The sequence below is a fragment of the Salvelinus fontinalis genome, chromosome 24 (genome assembly GCF_029448725.1).
Source record: "Salvelinus fontinalis isolate EN_2023a chromosome 24, ASM2944872v1, whole genome shotgun sequence".
NCBI classification, from domain to species: domain Eukaryota; kingdom Metazoa; phylum Chordata; class Actinopteri; order Salmoniformes; family Salmonidae; genus Salvelinus; species Salvelinus fontinalis.
Window position 1 is genome coordinate 35,914,080 of NC_074688.1, and position 18,019 is coordinate 35,932,098.

An 18,019-nucleotide genomic window follows, 5' to 3' on the forward strand; every position below is an offset into this window, starting at 1 on the left:
GTTAACACCATGTCTTACAACCAGCTGGTCAACCCTGTTAGTGTTAACACCATGTCTTACAACCAGCTGGTCAACCCTGTTACTGTTAGCACCATGTCTTACAACCTGCTGGTCAACCCTGTTAGTGTTAGCACCAGGTATTACAACCAGCTGGTCAACCCTGTTAGTGTTAATTAACACCATGTCTTATAACCAGCTGGTCAACCCTGTTACTGTTAACACCATGTCTTACAACCTGCTGGTCAACCCTGTTACTGTTAGCACCATGTCTTACAACCTGCTGGTCAACCCTGTTACTGTTAGCACCATGTCTTACAACCTGCTGGTCAACCCTGTTACTGTTAACACCATGTCTTATAACCAGCTGGTCAACCCTGTTACTGTTAGCACCATGTCTTACAACCAGCTGGTCAACCCTGTTACTGTTAACACCATGTCTTATAACCAGCTGGTCAACCCTGTTACTGTTAGCACCATGTCTTACAACCAGCTGGTCAACCCTGTTACTGTTAGCACCATGTCTTACAACCAGCTGGTCAACCCTGTTACTGTTAGCACCATGTCTTACAACCAGCTGGTCAACCCTGTTACTGTTAGCACCATTTCTTATAACCAGCTGGTCAACCCTGTTGCTGTTAGCACCATGTCTTACAACCAGCTGGTCAACCCTGTTAGTGTTAATTAACACCAGGTATTACAACCAGCTGGTCCACCCTGTTACTGTTAGCACCATGTCTTACAACCAGCTGGTCAACCCTGTTAGTGTTAATTAACACCAGGTCTTACAACCAGCTGGTCAACCCTGTTAGTGTTAACACCATGTCTTACAACCTGCTGGTCAACCCTGTTACTGTTAACACCATGTCTTACAACCAGCTGGTCAACCCTGTTACTGTTAGCACCAGGTCTTACAACCAGCTGGTCAACCCTGTTACTGTTAACACCATTTCTTATAACCAGCTGGTCAACCCTGTTACTGTTAGCACCATGTCTTACAACCAACTGGTCAACCCTGTTAGTGTTAATTAACACCAGGTATTACAACCAGCTGGTCAACCCTGTTACTGTTAGCACCATGTCTTACAACCAGCTGGTCAACCCTGTTAGTGTTAATTAACACCAGGTATTACAACCTGCTGGTCAACCCTGTTAGTGTTAACACCATGTCTTACAACCTGCTGGTCAACCCTGTTAGTGATAACACCATGTCTTACAACCTGCTGGTCAACCCTGTTACTGTTAGCACCATGTCTTACAACCTGCTGGTCAACCCTGTTACTGTTAGCACCATGTCTTACAACCTGCTGGTCAACCCTGTTACTGTTAGCACCATGTCTTACAACCAGAAATCTTCTGGAAGGTCTGTGTTATTAAATCCCACATGGGGTTACATTGTGATGGATGTTTTTTGGCTCTGTGTTAATCCTTTGCTTCTCCCCTCCTCCCCCTACTTCCAGGTAAGGGACTCAGGTAAGCCCCGTCTGTCCTCCTCCTCTACCCTGACGGTGCGTGTGATTGAGGAGAGCCTTCACCGGCCCGTAGCGCTACCCCTGGAGGTCCACATCATCACCATGGAGGACGAGTTTCCTGGAGGAGTCATCGGCCAGCTGCACGCCACTGACGCAGACCCCTACGATGTCCTGACCTTCGGCCACGCCCCTCCGTCTCAACGCTCCCTCTTTAAGATCAGTCCGAGAGACGGTAAGATCATAGCCCTGGGTGGCCTGGACGCCGGTCGCTACTCCCTCAACGCCAGCGTGAGTGACGGACGCTTCGCCGTGCCCGTGGCTGTGAGCGTGCACGTGGAGCAGGCATCGCCAGAGATGCTGCGCGAGGCAGTGACGGTGCGTTTTGAGAGTGTGCAACCCCACGACTTCGTGGCAACACATCTAAAAAACGTGGTGAAAGTCCTGAAGGTTGCCGCGGCAACGCAGAAGCAGGACGCACTGCACGTGCTCAGTCTGCAGCCCGTGGGCGGGACCAGTCAGCTGGATCTGCTGGTTGCTGTGGAGACGGCTGGGGGAGGGTTCTACAAGGCAGCGTACCTGACCCAGAAGCTGAGCGCCTCGCGGAGGCAGCTGGAGGAAGTGCTGAGGGTGTCGGCCATCTTGGATAAGAACTGTTCTGGGCTTGAGTGTCGTGGGGCCCAGTGTGAGCAGAGCATTGTGTTGGACTCTCACGCTCTCATCACCTACAGCACACCCAGGGTTAGCTTTGTGTCGCCACGCTTCCACAGGACCACACGCTGCACCTGCACTGGTGAGGACCTGCACCCACAGATATGCTACACCCATGTATCATATCAATGTATATGCATCGTGATGCACTCACATACTCATACAGCAACATACACACAAACTAGAGTGTCACAAGTATCCTTTAGAGAGCTGTACATTAGGCATAGACATTGTTGACGTCTGCATGATCTGCACTGTAACGACCACTCTGTCTGATTGTATAAATACTGATAGAAAGCTGATGGCATCTTGAGTGTGTATTTACCCCTGGGATTAGACCCCCCAGTAGATTGAATTAGCATGTTGTGGCTAACGTGATTAGCACGTCTCCTGGGGAATGAGGATTTGGCTGCCTCTACTCTGAATAACCCTAAATTAACTTGTCCTCTCTTGCTCTCTTTATTCATCCTTTCTTTTCTTCCTTTCTCTCGTTTCACGCTTCTCGCTCCCTTCCTCCTTCTACCCTCTGTCTCCTGTCTCACTCTGTTTCACACCCTCTCCTTCTCTTCTCTTTTCCTTTCATGTTGTGTTAACCTCTTCCCCTTCCTCCCTCTCTCTCAATCCCTTAATCTCTCCCCTCCTGTCTCTCTTTCTACCTCCCCATTCCCCTCACTCTTCCTTTCTCTCCTTTGTTTCAACGCTCACATCTCTCTCTCCCTCCCTCCTCTCTCTCTCCCTCCCTCCTCTCTCTCTTCTCTCTCTCTCACTCCTCTCTCTCCATCCCTCCTCTTTCTCTCTCTCCCTCCCTCCTCTCTCTCTCTCCCTCCCTCCTCTCTCTCCTCTCTCTCGCTCCTCATCTTTCTCTCCCTCCTCTCTCTCTCTCTCTTCCTCCCTCCTCTCTCTCTCCTCTCTCTCGCCCCTCTTCTTTCTTTCTATCCCTCCCTCCTCTCTCGCTCCTCTTCTCTCTCTCTCTCTCTCTCTCATCTCTCTCTCCCTCCTCTCTCTCCCTCCTCTCTCTCCCTCCTCTCTCTCTCTCTCTCTCTCTCTCCCTCCCTCATTCATTCTCTGCCTCCTCTCTCTCTCTCTCCCTCCCTCCTCTCTCTCCTTTCTCTCGCTCCACTTCTTTCTTTCTCTCTCTCATCCCTCCTCTCTCTCACTCCTCTTCTCTCTCTCTCTCTCCCTCCTCTCGCTCTCTCCCTCCTCTCTCTCTCATCTCTCTCGCTCCACTTCTTTCTTTATTTCTCTCGCTCCCTCCTCTCTCTCTCCTCTCTCCCTCCCTCCCTCTTCTTTCTCTCTCTCTCCATCCCTCCTCTCTCTCTCTTTCTCTCTCTCTCTCCCTCCCTCCTCTCTCTCTCTCCCTCCCTCCTCTCTCTCTCGCTCCTCTTCTCTCTCTCTCTCCATCCTTCATCTCTCTCCATCATCTCTCTCTCCCTCCCTCCTCTCTCTCTCGCCCCTCTTCTTTCTTTCTCTCTCTCTCTCCCTCCCTCTTCTCTCTCACTCCTCTTCTCTCTCTCTCTCTCTCTCTCTCTCTCTCCCTCCTCTCTCTCTCTCCCGCTCTCTCCCCCTCCTCTCTCTTCCTCCTCTCTCTCTCTCTCTCCCTCCCTCCTCTCCCTCCCTCCCTCCCTGCCTCCCTCTCTCCCTCCCGCCTCTCTCTCTCTCTCTCTCTCCCTCTCGCTCCTCTTCTTTCTTTCTCTCTCTCCCTCCCTCCTCTCTCTCTCCCTGCCTCCTCTCTCTCTCTCCCTCTCGCTCCTCTTATCTCTTTCTCTCTCACTCCTCTCCCTCCTCTCTCTCTCCCTCCTCTCTCTCTCCCTCCTCTCTCTCTCCCTCCCCCCTCTCTCTCCCTCTCGCTCCTCTTCTTTCTTTCTTTCTCTCTATCCCTCCCTCCCTCCTCTCTCTCTCCCTCCCTCTCTCCCTCCCTCCTCTCTCTCTCTCTCTCTCCCTCTCGCTCCTCTTATCTCTCTCACTCTCTCCCCCCTCTCTCTCCCCCTCCCTCTCTCCCTCCCGCCTCTCTCCTCTCTCTCTCGCTCCTCTTCTTTCTTTCTCTCTATCCCTCCCTCCTCTCTCTCTCTCCCTCCTCTCTCTTTCTCTCTCTCTCCCTCCCTCCTCTCTCTCCCTCCTGTCTCTCCCTCCCTCAGATGGTAGCTGTCCCCCAGCCTCAGAGTTGTGTGATGAGCAGCCCTGCCCAGGAGACATGCAGTGTGTGGGCACAGAGGGCACCAGAGTACCGTACGCCTGCCAGTGTCCACCAGGGAAACTAGGAGAGTGTGCAGGTGCTTTTGAATGTTTGGATCCTTTGTAAATGTGGTGTAATTTGTGGAATTCCAAATGTGTTCAATCATGCATGTGTGTGTGTGTGTGTATGTGCTCTGACTCTGCATTTGTGTGTGTGTGTGTGTGTGTGTGTGTGTGTGTGTGTGTGTGTGTGTGTGTGTGTGTGTGTGTGTGTGTGTGTGTGTGTGTGTGTGTGTGTGTGTGTGTGTGTGTGTGTGTGTGTGTATGCAGGTCACACGTCTCTGAGTTTCTCAGGGAACAGCTATATCAAGTATAAAGTGTCTGATGGAGGGAGGACAGGAGAGATGAAGCTGGGACTGAGAATCAGAACTCTACAGAGCAGAGGAATCATCATGTACACACACTCTGACCCCTGCACTATACTGAAGGTACCCACACACACACACACACACACACACTGACCCCTGCACTATACTGAAGTTACCCACACACACACACACACACTCTGACCCCTGCACTATACTGAAGGTACCCACACACACACACTCTGACCCCTGCACTATACTGAAGGTACCCACACACACACACTCTGACCCCTGCACTATACTGAAGGTACCCACACACACACACACTGACCCCTGCACTATACTGAAGGTACCCACACACACACACACTGACCCCTGCACTATACTGAAGGTACCCACACACACACACTCTGACCCCTGCACTATACTGAAGGTACCTACACACACACACACACACTGACCCCTGCACTATACTGAAGTTACCCACACACACACACACACACACACACACTGACCCCTGTACCATACTGAAGGTACCCACACACACACATACTGACCCCTGCACCATACTGAAGGTACCCACACACACTGACCCCTGCACCATACTGAAGGTACCCACACACACACACACTGACCCCTGCACCATACTGAAGGTACCCCCACACACACATACTGACCCCTGCACCATACTGAAGGTACCCCCACACACACACACTGACCCCTGCACCGTACTGAAGGTACCCACACACACACACACTGACCCCTGTACCATATTTGAAGGTACCCACACACACACACTCTGACCCCTGTACCATACTGAAGGTACCCACACACACACACTGACCCCTGTACCATACTGAAGGTACCCACACACACACACTGACCCCTGCACTATACTGAAGGTACCCCCACACACACACACACTGACCCCTGCACCATACTGAAGGTACCCCCACACACACACACTGACCCCTGCACCATACTGAAGGTACCCACACACACACACTGACCCCTGTACCATACTGAAGGTACCCACACACACACACACTGACCCCTGTACCATATTGAAGGTACCCACACACACACACTGACCCCTGTACCATACTGAAGGTACCCACACACACACACTGACCCCTGCACTATACTGAAGGTACCCCCACACACACACACACTGACCCCTGCACCATACTGAAGGTACCCACACACACACACACACACTGGTACACACACACACGTACACTTGCTGACCCCTGTTTCAGGTACACACCTAGACATGCTAATCCCTGTACTATACTGAACATAACAGACAGACGTGATCAGCCTACTGTTTTATATTCAAGGTACACACACTGTACACATGCATGGATAGTCTGGATACCCACAGCACGATCCACCCTTGTTATTACCTGAAGCTAAGCCACTCGTCTGTGTCTAAATCCTGCCTATCTTGTTGTGATTGACAGCTAGAGGAGGGTAAACTGTGGTTCCAGCTGGACTGTGGGAACAGCCCTGGTATGCTGGGTATCTCTGGGAGGCCCATCAACGATGGCAACTGGCACACGGTGACTCTGGAGCTCAACCGGAACTTCACCAGTCTGTCTCTGGACGACAGCTATGTGGAGAGGAGGAGAGGACCACCAAGCTTCCAACCACTAGGGGCAGATGGGTCTATCTACTTTGGAGCACAGGTGGGCTTTCTGTGGAGGGGAAGGGGTGTGTGTGTGTGTTTTTGGTTTTATTATCCTTGTGGGGACCAGAAGTAATACAAGGATAGTAAAACAAGGAAAATTGGGGTCATTTCTCCAGTCCACACAAGGAAAAAGGCTATTTTAGGTTCAGGGGTTAGGTTTAGGGTTACAATTTTGGTTCGGGTTAGAAGTAGAGTTAGGAGTTAGGTTAGCCTGTCTAGGATGAGGGTGCCGCTAGCGGCACTCCCCCCCCCACCCCCACTGAAAAGGCAGAGCCGCGAAATTCAAAAAAAAAATTTTTTTTTAATATTTAACTTTCACACATTAAAGTCCAATACAGCTAATGAAAGACACAGATCTTGTGAATCCAGCCAACATGTCCGATTTTTAAAATGTTTTACAGGGAAGACACAATATGTAAAGATGTAAATCTATTACCTAAAAACATATTAGCATAATCCACCATCTTTTATTTGTCCACCAACACCAGTAGCTATCACCAATTCGGCTAAACTAAGATATTTATAGCCCCTAACCAAGAAAAGAACTCATCAGATGACAGTCTGATAACATATTTATGGTATGGGATAGGTTTTGTTAGAAAAATGTGCATATTTCAGGTAGATGGCATAGGTTACAATTGCACCCACCGTCACAAATGGACTAGAATAACTACATAGAGCAACGTGTTTACCTACTTACTAATCATCAAACATTTCGTAAAAATACACAGCATACACTAATCGAAAGACACAGATCCTGTGAATACAGACAATAGTTCAGATTTTCTAAGTGTCTTACAGCGAAAACACAATAAATCGTTATATTAGCATAGCACATAGCACATAGCAGCCCAGCATTGATTCTAGCCAAAGAGAGCGATAACGTCAACATCGCCAAAATATATTATTTTTTTCACTAACCTTCTCAGAATTCTTCAGATGACACCCCTGTAACATCACATTACAACATTCATATACAGTTTGTTCGAAAATGTGCATATTTAGCCACCAAAATCATGGTTAGACAATGTGAAATGTAGCCCAGCTGGTGAGAAAATGTCCGTGCGCCATATTAGACAGTGATCTACTCTTATACATAAATGCTCATAAACGTGACTAAAAAATATAGGGTGGACAGCGATTGATAGACAATTTAATTCTTAATACAATCGCGGAATTACATTTTTTAAATTATCCTTACTTTTCAATACAGTTTGCGCCAAGCGAAGCTACGTCAAAAAACATGGCGTCCTAAGCCACTAACATATTTTGACAGAAACACGATTTATCATAATAAAAATGTCCTACTTTGAGCTGTTCTTCCATCAGTATCTTGGGCAAAGGATCCTTTCTTGGGTCTAATCGTCTTTTGGTGGAAAGCTGTCCTCTTGCCATGTGGAAATGCCAACTGCGTTCGGGATGAACTGGAAGCGTGCCCAGTGATTCACAGCGTTTCAGAAATAAATGTCCCAAAATCGCACTAAACGGATATAAATTGCTATAAAACGCTTTAAATTAACTACCTTATGATGTTTTTAACTCCTATAACGAGTAGAAACATGACCAGAGTAATATTACTCCCTCCACTAATGCTTGGAACAAGTGCGGGTCGATGTCCTCCAGGCGCATGACGCAGCAAGAAAAGAGTGACTAGCTACAGGGTTTTTTAATTTGTAGTGCCTGTGAACGCGCAATCGACCCCATTCAAATCGTCATCACGTAAAGGCATCCAGGGGAAGACGTAAGCAGTGTCCGTATACTCATAGCAATAACTGTGGCCTTTTAACTGACTCCAGATCAGGGGCCAACATTTCTGAAATCTGACTCCATGTCAGGGAAATTGCTGTAGAATGGGTTCTGTTCCACTTAGAGACAAAATTTCAACTCCTATAGAAACTATAGACTGTTTTCTATCCAATAATAATAATAATATGTATATTGTACGATCAAGAATTTTGTGGGAAGCCGTTTCAAAAATTACACGATTAGCATAAATAGTGACAACAGCGCCCCCAGCCTCAACAGGTTAAGGTTAGGGATTAGAGAAAATAGGATTTTGAATGCAAATTAATTGTTAAACATGTAGGTGTGCGTGTGACAGATTTTTTCAGAGTGGGGGGGTTGTGTGAGTGGGGGGGTTGTGTGTTATAGGGACACTGATATGTTTGTTTGGGCGTGGCTGATGTGTGTTTTGCATCTCAAAGCGTTATGGATTTGTATGTGTAAGTATAGTGTTTCTCTATAGTGCTCTTACCAATTTAATCTAGTTAGAGTGAGGAACACAACACAAGACGCTGGATAGGAAGCTCTGGATAGGAAGCTCTGGACGGGAAGCTCTGTATAGGAAGCTCTTGATAGGAAGCTCTGGATAGGAGGCTCTGGATGGGAAGCATTAGATAGGAAACTCTGGATAGGAAGCTCTTGATAGGAAGCTCTGGATAGGAGGCTCTGGATGGGAAGCATTAGATAGGAAACGCTGGATAGGAGGCTCTGGATGGGAAGCATTAGATAGGAAGCTCTGGATAGGAAGCTCTGGTAGGAAGCTCTAGATAGGAAGCTCTAGATAGGAAGCTCTGCAAAGGAAGCTCTAGATAGGAAGCTCTGGATAGGAGGCTCTGGATGGGAAGCATTAGATAGGAAACTCTGGATAGGAAGCTCTGGTAGGAAGCTCTGCAAAGGAAGCTCTAGATAGGAAGCTCTGCAAAGGAAGCTCTAGATAGGAAGCTCTGGATAGGAGGCTCTGGATGGGAAGCATTAGATAGGAAACTCTGGATAGGAAGCTCTGGTAGGAAGCTCTGCAAAGGAAGCTCTAGATAGGAAGCTCTGGATGGGAAGCGTTAGATAGGAAGCTCTGGATAGGAGGCTCTGGATGGGAGGCTCTGGATGGGAAGCTCTAGATAGGAAGCTCTGGATAGGAAGCATTAGATAGGAAACTCTGGTAGGAAGCTCTGCAAATGATGCTCTAGATAGGAAGCTCTGGATAGGAGGCTCTGAATGGGAAGCATTAGATAGGAAGCTCTGGATAGGAAGCTCTGGATAGGAGGCTCTGGATGGGAAGCGTTAGATAGGAAACTGGATAGGAAGCTCTAGATAGGAGGCTCTGGATGGGAGGCGTTAGATAGGAAGCTCTGAGGAAACACAGCCTGTGTGTGTATAAATGAATGTACTGTATTTAGTGTATTTGGGGATCAGAATCTTTGTCTTTCAAATTGTTGTCTGAACATGACTTGCTCCATATTCAGAAAACAACATGAAAAAGCTTGGTATTCTGGTTTGATATTATAGTTTGTGTGCTATACCTATTTCTATACAGTATTTGTTTGAATGTTTGTATGTATACATAATTCTCTCCTCTCCCCCCAGGTCCAGCCTCCTAACTCTCGCAGCCTGACAGACAAGAAGGGTCCTCGGGTGACGGATGGTTTCCAGGGCTGCCTGGACTCTGTGATGCTCAACAACAACGAGTTGCCCCTGCAGAACAAGAGGAGTCGCTATGCTGAGGTGGTGGGCCTGACAGAGCTGAAGCTGGGCTGTGTTCTCTACCCCGACGCCTGCCTGAAACAGCCCTGCCTCCACGGAGCCACCTGCACCAGCCTGCCCTCCGGTGGTGAGTCTGGAGAACTGCAAGAGGAAATAGATGCGGTCACAAGAGGTTGTGTGTGTGTGTGTGTGTGTGTGTGTGTGTGTGTGTGTGTGTGTGTGTGTGTGTGTGTGTGTGTGTGTGTGTGTGTGTGTGTGTGTGTGTGTGTGTGTGTGTGTGTGTGTGTGTGTGAGGAGGCTGGTGGGAGGAGCTATAGGAGGACGGGCTCATTGTAATTGCTGAAATGGAATTAATGGAACAGGGTCAAATGTGGTTTTCTATATGTTTGATGTGTTTGATATCCTTTTATTTATTACAATCCAGCCATTAAAATGAGCCTGTCCTCCTATTGCTCATCCCAACAGCCTCCTCAGTTGTGTGTGTGAAACAAACAGCCTGGGTTGGAACAAAAGCCTCCACCACCTTGTAGCTCTCGAGGACAAAGATTATTGGTGACCATTAGTGTCCACAATACACACACTGATTTCCTGATTGATTGTTTGATTGATTAGCGTTTTACTTGGAGGTCATCAGGGTGATGGATGATGATCTGTGCCAGCTGGCAGACTATAACCTCTCCAGGGATCTGGATCTCCCCTCAACGTTATTCTATTATTAATCCATAATGAACTCCTAATTAAACTGACTTGACCGACTGTTTTTTCCAAAGGTGGGACTGTGACTCACTTCTGTTCTCTCTCTCTCTCTCTCTCTCTCTCTCTTCGGAGTGCATGCTGGGAGTGAGTCCTCAAGCAGGAGTGTTTGTGAGAGCGAATGGAAATTCTTTTCACTCTATTGGGTTTTGGTATGTATATATATATATAGTGATTAGTTTAGTTGTTTTTAGGGTATATTGGTTAACTATCATTAAGCACGTATAAGGGTGGTGGGATCGTTTGAGGTTGTTTGTGGGTTTTTTCGCGAGGGCACAACCAGCGGGTGGGGCTGGTTTCTAATGGCCACTCGCGGATGTGTAGAGTTTGAAAAACTTAGTAGGAGGCATGGCGTGAAGATTCTAGCCGAGACCGGGTGTTCAGTAGAAGAATGTAGTCTTGCTGTCGGTGCTATCATTGGGTATGATAGCATAAAATCAGCCTCAAGGATGAATAGCGCCGTAGTGATCTTCTTAGATTCTATTGAAAAGGTGAATAAAATAGTTGAGACGGGTGTTGTGTTACGGGAGACACAGACGCAGGTGTTTCCGCTTATGAATCCAGCGAAAAAAGTGATACTTTCTAATGTGCCACCTTTTGTTAAAGATGAAGTGTTGCAGCGAGAGTTAGAGCGTCATGGTCAAATCGTATCTACAATAAAGAAGGTTCTTTTTGGATGCAAATCTCCGTTGCTGAAACATGTCGTGTCTCATAGGAGGCAAGTGCACATGATATTAAAAAAGGACGTAGATGAACTGAATTTAGCGTTCAGTTTTAAGATTGATGGATTTGATTACGTATTTTACGCTTCGACTGAATCAATGAAATGTTTTGGTTGTGGAAGAGAGGGGCATTTGGTGCGCAGTTGTCCCGAGAATGAGCGCGCTGAGACCGGTAGTAGTTATAGTGCTGGTGCAAATAACGCACCACCGCGAAGGGATGAAAATGCTAAGGGTGCAGGGGAAGGGAGAAGGTGGGCAGATGTGGTTGGAAAAGTAGGAGAAGAAGGCATTGTGGATAAGGTGGAAATTGTGGTAGATCAGAAAAAAGAGGGAGGGGAAACAGGTGGTGAGATTGCGACTGCAGTCGCTGAGGTGGTGCTGGAGAATGAAATTGGAGGGCAAGAGGTCGAAATTATGGAAAAAGAAGCAGATGTGTTCAAAATACCGAGGAGTAAAAGGAAGAATGTAAGGGGGGGTGAAGGGTCTAGTTCTAAGAGAAAGGTAGAGAGTGATAAGTCAGTTGAAGATGAACAAGTGGTAGAGATGGGGGATTTTTCTTCTGGGGAGGACAGCGAGAGTGAGTCATCTGACGCGTCACAACAGTATAGCGAGATAAATGGGGTGGAAGGGAGATATGGAATTGAGAAGATACGTCAATTTCTGAAGGTGACAAAAGGGAAGAAATATATGCAGGATTACAATGTCAATGATTTTTTCCCTGAAAGTGAATTGTTTATTGAATCAGCAAAGTTTCTGATGTCAAAAATTACAGGAGGAGGGTTGAAAAGCCCTGAAATTGCTAGACTCAAGAAAGTGGTCACGAGAGTGATAAGTGATGTAAATTCGAAAGAAAATGAAAGAGTTTAGTTTCAGTTTTAACTCTATAAAGAGATGGGGTGGCTGTATCATCTTCTGTATTTTTATTTCATCCATGAGCAGTTTTAAGATTTCTTCTTTAACCTGTTGGGGATGGGGGCGCTGTTTAGACTACTTATGCTAATTTGGCTAATTTTTTAAACGGCTTCCCACAAAATCCTTGATCGTACAATATGCATATTATTATTATTATTGGATAGAAAACAGTCTATAGTTTCTATAGGAGTTGAAATTTTGTCTCTAAGTGGAACAGAGCCCATTCTACAGCAATTTCCCTGACATGGAGTCAGATTTGAGAAATGTTGGCCACTTTTCTGAAGTCATTTAAAAGGGCACTGTCGTTGCTATGACTATACGGACACTTCTTACGTCTTCCCCTGGATGCCTTTACGTGATGACGATTCCAACGGGGTCGATTGCTCGTTCACAGGCCCTACAAATGAAAAAACCCTGAAGCTAGTCATTCTTTGGGAGCTGCGTCATGAGCCTAGAGGACACCGGCGCGCACCTGTTCCAAGCGTTAGTTTAGCCTGTTATATTTCTCCGGTCATCTTTTCACTCGTTTTAGGAGTTAAAAACATCATAAGGTAGTTAATTTAAGGCGTTTTATAGCAATTTATATCCGTTTAGTGCGATTTTGGGACATTTATTTTTGCAACGATGTGAAAAGTTGGGCACGCTTTTCAGTTCATCCCGAACGCAGTTGACATTTCCACATGGCAAGAGGACAGCTTTCCACCAAAAGACGATTTCTCCCAAGAAAGGATCCTTTGCCCAAGATACTGATGGAAGAACAGCTCAAGGTAGGACATTTTTATTATGATAAATCGTGTTTCTGTCGAAACATTTTAGTGGCTTAGGACGCCATGTTTTTTGACGTAGCTTCGCTTGGCGCAAACTGTATTGAAAAGTAAGGATAAATTAAAAAATGTAATAACGCAATTGTATTAAGAATTAAATTGTCTATCAATCCCTGTCCACCCTATATTTTTTAGTCACGTTTATGAGTATTTATGTATAAGAGTAGATCACTGTCTAAGTGGCGCAAGGACATTTTCTGACCAGCTGAGCTACATTTCACATTGTCTAACCATGATTTTGGTGGCTAAATATAAACATTTTCGATCAAACTCTATATGGATTGTGTAATATGATGTTACAGGAGTGTCATCTGAAGAATTCTGAGAAGGTTAGTGAAAAAATTAATATATTTTTGGCGATGTTGACGTTATCGCCCACTTTGGCTAGAATCAATGCTGGGCTGCTATGTGCTATGTGCTATGCTAATATAACGATTTATTGTGTTTTCGCTGTAAGACACTTAGAAAATCTGAAATATTGTCTGTATTCACAGGATCTGTGTCTTTCGATTCGTGTATGCTGTGTATTTTTACGAAATGTTTGATGATTAGTAGTTAGGTAAACACGTTGCTCATTGTAATTATTCTAGTCCATTTGTGATGGTGGGTGCAATTGTAAACTATGCCATCTACCTGAAATATGCACTTTTTTCTAACAAAACCTATCCCATACCATAAATATGTTATCAGACTGTCATCTAATGAGTTTTTTTGTTGGTTAGGGGCTATAAATATCTTAGTTTAGCCGAATTGGTGATGGCTACTGGTGTTGGTGGACAAATAAAAGATGGTGGATTATGCTAATGTGTTTTTAGGTAATAGATGTACATCTTTACATATTGTGTCTTCCCTGTAAAACATTTTAAAAATCGGAAATGTTGACTGGATTCACAAGATCTGTGTCTTTCATTAGCTGTATTGGACTTTAATGTGTGAAAGTTAAATATTTTAAAAAAATATTTTTTTTGAATTTCGCGGCACTGGTTTTTCAGTGGGGGGGGGGGGGGGGGGGGTGCCGCTAGCGCCACGCTGATCCTAGACAGGTTAAACGTAAATGGGGGAAGAGATGGTAAAAAAAGAGCCATGGTGTATGAGTTAATTAGTGGAAAGGGAAGTGACATAACTTTTCTACAAGAAACGCATAGTAATTTGGAAAATGAAGTTATGTGGAAAAAGGAGTGGGGGGGGACAGTGGTGTGTAGTCATAAAAATTCTAAAAGTGGGGGTGTGGCTATATTGTTCTCAAGGGGGTTTTTGCCTTTGTCTTATGAGGTTGAAGAGGTAGTTGAGGGGAGGTTATTAAAAGTTAGAGCAAGGTATGAAAACATCACTATGTGTCTGATAAATGTCTATGCCCCAGTGGTGGCAGTTGAGAGGGTATGTTTTTTAGAGACATTATCAAATACCATTGAGAAATGTAACAATGAAGATTATTTATTTATTGCTGGGGATTTTAACTGCACAGTCAGTGATTTAGATAGAAATCACCAAGAACCTCATATAGCCTCAAGGACCTTTTTAAAACGCCTCATTGTAACACATGAATTGTGTGATATTTGGCGGAGTCAAAATGGAGGCACAAGGCAGTACACCTGGGCGCATGTGAGAGAGAACATCATCTCTATGGCAAGGTTAGATAGGTTTTATTGTTTTGAGCATCAATCTCAGGTCTGTAAATCAAGTGTGATAACCCCAGTGGGATTTTCTGATCATTGTTTAATAACAGAGGTGGTGTTCATTAATGATGTAAAACCCAAAAGCGCATATTGGCATTTTAATATAACTTTATTGAGTGATGCTCACTTCAGGAAATGTTTTTGTTTTTTCTGGGAGAGGTGGAGGTCTCAAAAGGACAGTTTTGTATCCATTCAACAGTGGTGGGATATAGGGAAAATCCAGATTCAACAATTTTGTAATCAATACACGAGGAATGTCACCAAGGATATCATCAGATCAATGAAAGCCCTAGAGTTTGAAATAGTGGAACTCATGACGTTGGTTGAGACCACAGGAGATCGAGGCCATACGCAGGCACTCAAGGAAAAAAAAGTTGAATTGGCAGACCTGCTGGGTATCAGAGCACAGGGGGCATTGGTGAGAAGTAAGTTTCAGGGAATATCTGAAATGGATGCCTCATCCAAATTTTTCTTTGGTTTAGAGAAAAAGAATGGACAAAGAAAAATTATTCATTGTCTCAAATCAGCTGTTGGACAAGAGCTCACTAGCCCTAGTGAAATTAGAAAGAGGGCAGTAGAGTTCTATGCTGAGCTCTACAAGTGTGAGTACAAAGAGGATAAAACAGTGACACAGCAGTTCCTTGATGGGCTCCCAAAGGTGGATGCAGAAGCTCAGGTTGAGCTTGAGCAACCATTGTCTTTGCAGGAGTTATACTCTGCATTAAAAGGCATGGAAAATGGAAGGGCACCAGGCTTTGATGGGCTTCCCGTTGACTTTTTTAAGTCTTTTTGGACTATGTTGGGAGAAGATTGGCTGGCAGTAGTTAGTGATAGTTTAACCGGAGGGTTACTACCATTAAGCTGCAGAAGGGCTGTCCTCACCTTACTGCCCAAAAAGGGAGACCCTAGGGAGGTGAAAAACTGGAGGCCGGTGGCTTTATTGTGCACTGATTATAAGATCCTGTCCAAGGCTTTGTCCAACAGGCTGAGGGAGGTGATGGGGCAGATCATACATACGGACCAGTCCTACTGTGTTCCTGGCAGGCAGATAGGGGATAACATTTCTCTGATTCGTGACTTTTTGGACATCTCTAGGGCTATTGGGTTGGATGCAGGTCTAATTTCAATTGATCAGGAAAAGGCATTTGACCGAGTTGAACATCAATATTTATGGCATACGCTTGAGGCGTTTGGGTTCAGCTCTGGTTTTATTGACATGATAAAGGTGATATATGGTGACATTGAAAGTGTATTGAAAGTTAACGGTGGTTTGAGTGCTCCTTTTAAAGTGTGTAGAGGTATTAGGCAGGGATGTTCTTTATCAGGGATGCTGTATGCCATTGCTATAGAGCCACTACTAAATAGCATTAGAAGTCGCATTGAAGGGGTGTACCTTTCCAAGGATATTCCTCCTATTCGTCTTTCAGCCTATGCTGATGATGTAGTTGTTTTAGTGAAAAATCAAGCGGACGTGGATAGTTTGAGTCTAATGGTTGATCGGTTTAGGGGAATATCCTCGGCAAAAGTAAATTGGGAAAAGAGTTGTGCTTTACAGATTGGAGAATGGTCTGGAGGGATCATGGCTTTGCCGGGGGGATTGGAATGGTGTAAGGGAGGGTTTAAGTATCTTGGAGTGTACTTAGGAGATGAGGGGATTATGGAAAGAAATTGGATTGGGGTGGTTGAAATGGTGGAAGGGAGGATGAGGAGATGGCGTTGGTTGTTATCTCGAATGTCATATAGGGGGCGAACTATTATAGTTAACAATGTGATTGCCTCTGCATTATGGCATCGGTTGGCAGTTTTAGAACCACCATCTGGTCTTCTGGCTAAGATACAGGCAATTATGGTGGATTTTTTTGGGGATAAATATCACTGGGTTCCACAAAGTGTTTTGTGTTTGTCAAAAGAGGAGGGGGGACAAGGTCTGGTACATCTTGCTAGTAGGGCTGCTGCTTTCCGTTTTCAGTTTATTCAAAGGTTGCTTTATGGACAGGAAAATGTGGTGTGGAGGGGGGTAGCAGGCCTTGTGTTACAGAGGGTTGGAGGATTAGGTTTAAAGAAGGCTTTATTTCTGGTTGATAGTAGCCAGATTTCTAGGGAGGGAGTACCTCCGTTTTACAGAGGTCTGCTCAGAGTGTGGAGCATAATGAAGGTGTCCAGACGAACTTCAGCGGAGTCAGTGCATTGGCTGTTGGAGGAACCTCTGGTGTTTGGGGCAAGACTGGATTGTACAACTGCAGCTGTTCCACATTTCTCCAAGATTCTGGCGAAGGGTAAAATAATCACCTTAAGACAGTTAATGGCAATGGCTGGGCCCGACTTAATGGATGGAAGACGGTTGGCTGAACATTTGGGGGTGAGGTCGGAAAGGATTGTTGGACAAATGCTGGGAAGCTGCAGGAAAGCTCTGTCAGCGGAAGAGTGGGGAATGCTTAATAGCCACAAGAAGAAGGAACAAGATGAAGACGTCTCATTTCCAAGATTAGGGATTACACCAAATATCACAGAGTCAGAGAGAAAGGGCATATTGTTGGATTTGAGAGGGTTGGAGGAGGTGGGTTTGGATGAGGTGAATGGGAAGGATTTGTATAGGGGGTGTGTTAAGGTGTTAAACAAAGAGAAATTGAAAAATAGAAAAGACACTCCATGGAGGGTAAAATTGGGAATTGATGACAAGGTAAAGCCAGCATGGAGAGCACTGTACAAACCACCGTTACAAAAGGGTACTGGTGATATGCAATGGAGGGTGTTACATGGCATTATTGCAGTTAATGCTTTTGTATCTGTAATTAATTCAGATGTTAGAGATGGATGTCCTTTTTGTAATATAAGAGAAACCATTTTTCACTGTTTTATGGAGTGTGAGAGGATAAAACCTTTATTGGAAATACTGGAATCATTGTTTAGAGCTGTAGGTGAGATTTTGAATAACAATGTTTTTATTTTGGGGTTTCAATATAGTAAGCAAAAGAAAAGAAAATGTCAAATGTTAAATTTTATTTTGGGACAAGCTAAGATGTCAATTTTTTTGAGTAGGAAACATAAAATAGACACAGGATATGAGAAGGATAAAAGATGTGTTTTTAAAGGATTAGTGAAAGCAAGAATAAAAGTGGATTTTGAGTTCTTCTCAGCTGTAAAAGATCTCCCTGTGTTTGAGGAGAAGTGGACATATGAAGGAGCGCTTTGTTTTGTAGAGGAGGGGAAATTATTTTTTGCTGAGGAAATAAGTTGAATGTATATGT

At 45.1% G+C, this 18,019-nt stretch overlaps 1 protein-coding gene across 5 annotated transcripts in view; it reads left to right on the top strand.

Annotated features, from left to right (window-relative positions):
- The window catches only part of LOC129822365 (protocadherin Fat 3-like), a 381,150-nt gene that overhangs the window by 347,603 nt on the left and 15,528 nt on the right, over positions 1-18,019 (top strand). For all 5 annotated transcript variants that reach the window (XM_055880588.1, XM_055880589.1, XM_055880592.1 and 2 more), the window contains 5 exons: positions 1,458-2,259; positions 4,313-4,447; positions 4,680-4,837; positions 6,178-6,402; positions 9,768-10,011. In XM_055880588.1, coding sequence (XP_055736563.1) covers positions 1,458-2,259; positions 4,313-4,447; positions 4,680-4,837; positions 6,178-6,402; positions 9,768-10,011 — 1,564 coding nt within the window. The remainder of the gene's footprint in view (positions 1-1,457; positions 2,260-4,312; positions 4,448-4,679; positions 4,838-6,177; positions 6,403-9,767; positions 10,012-18,019) is intronic.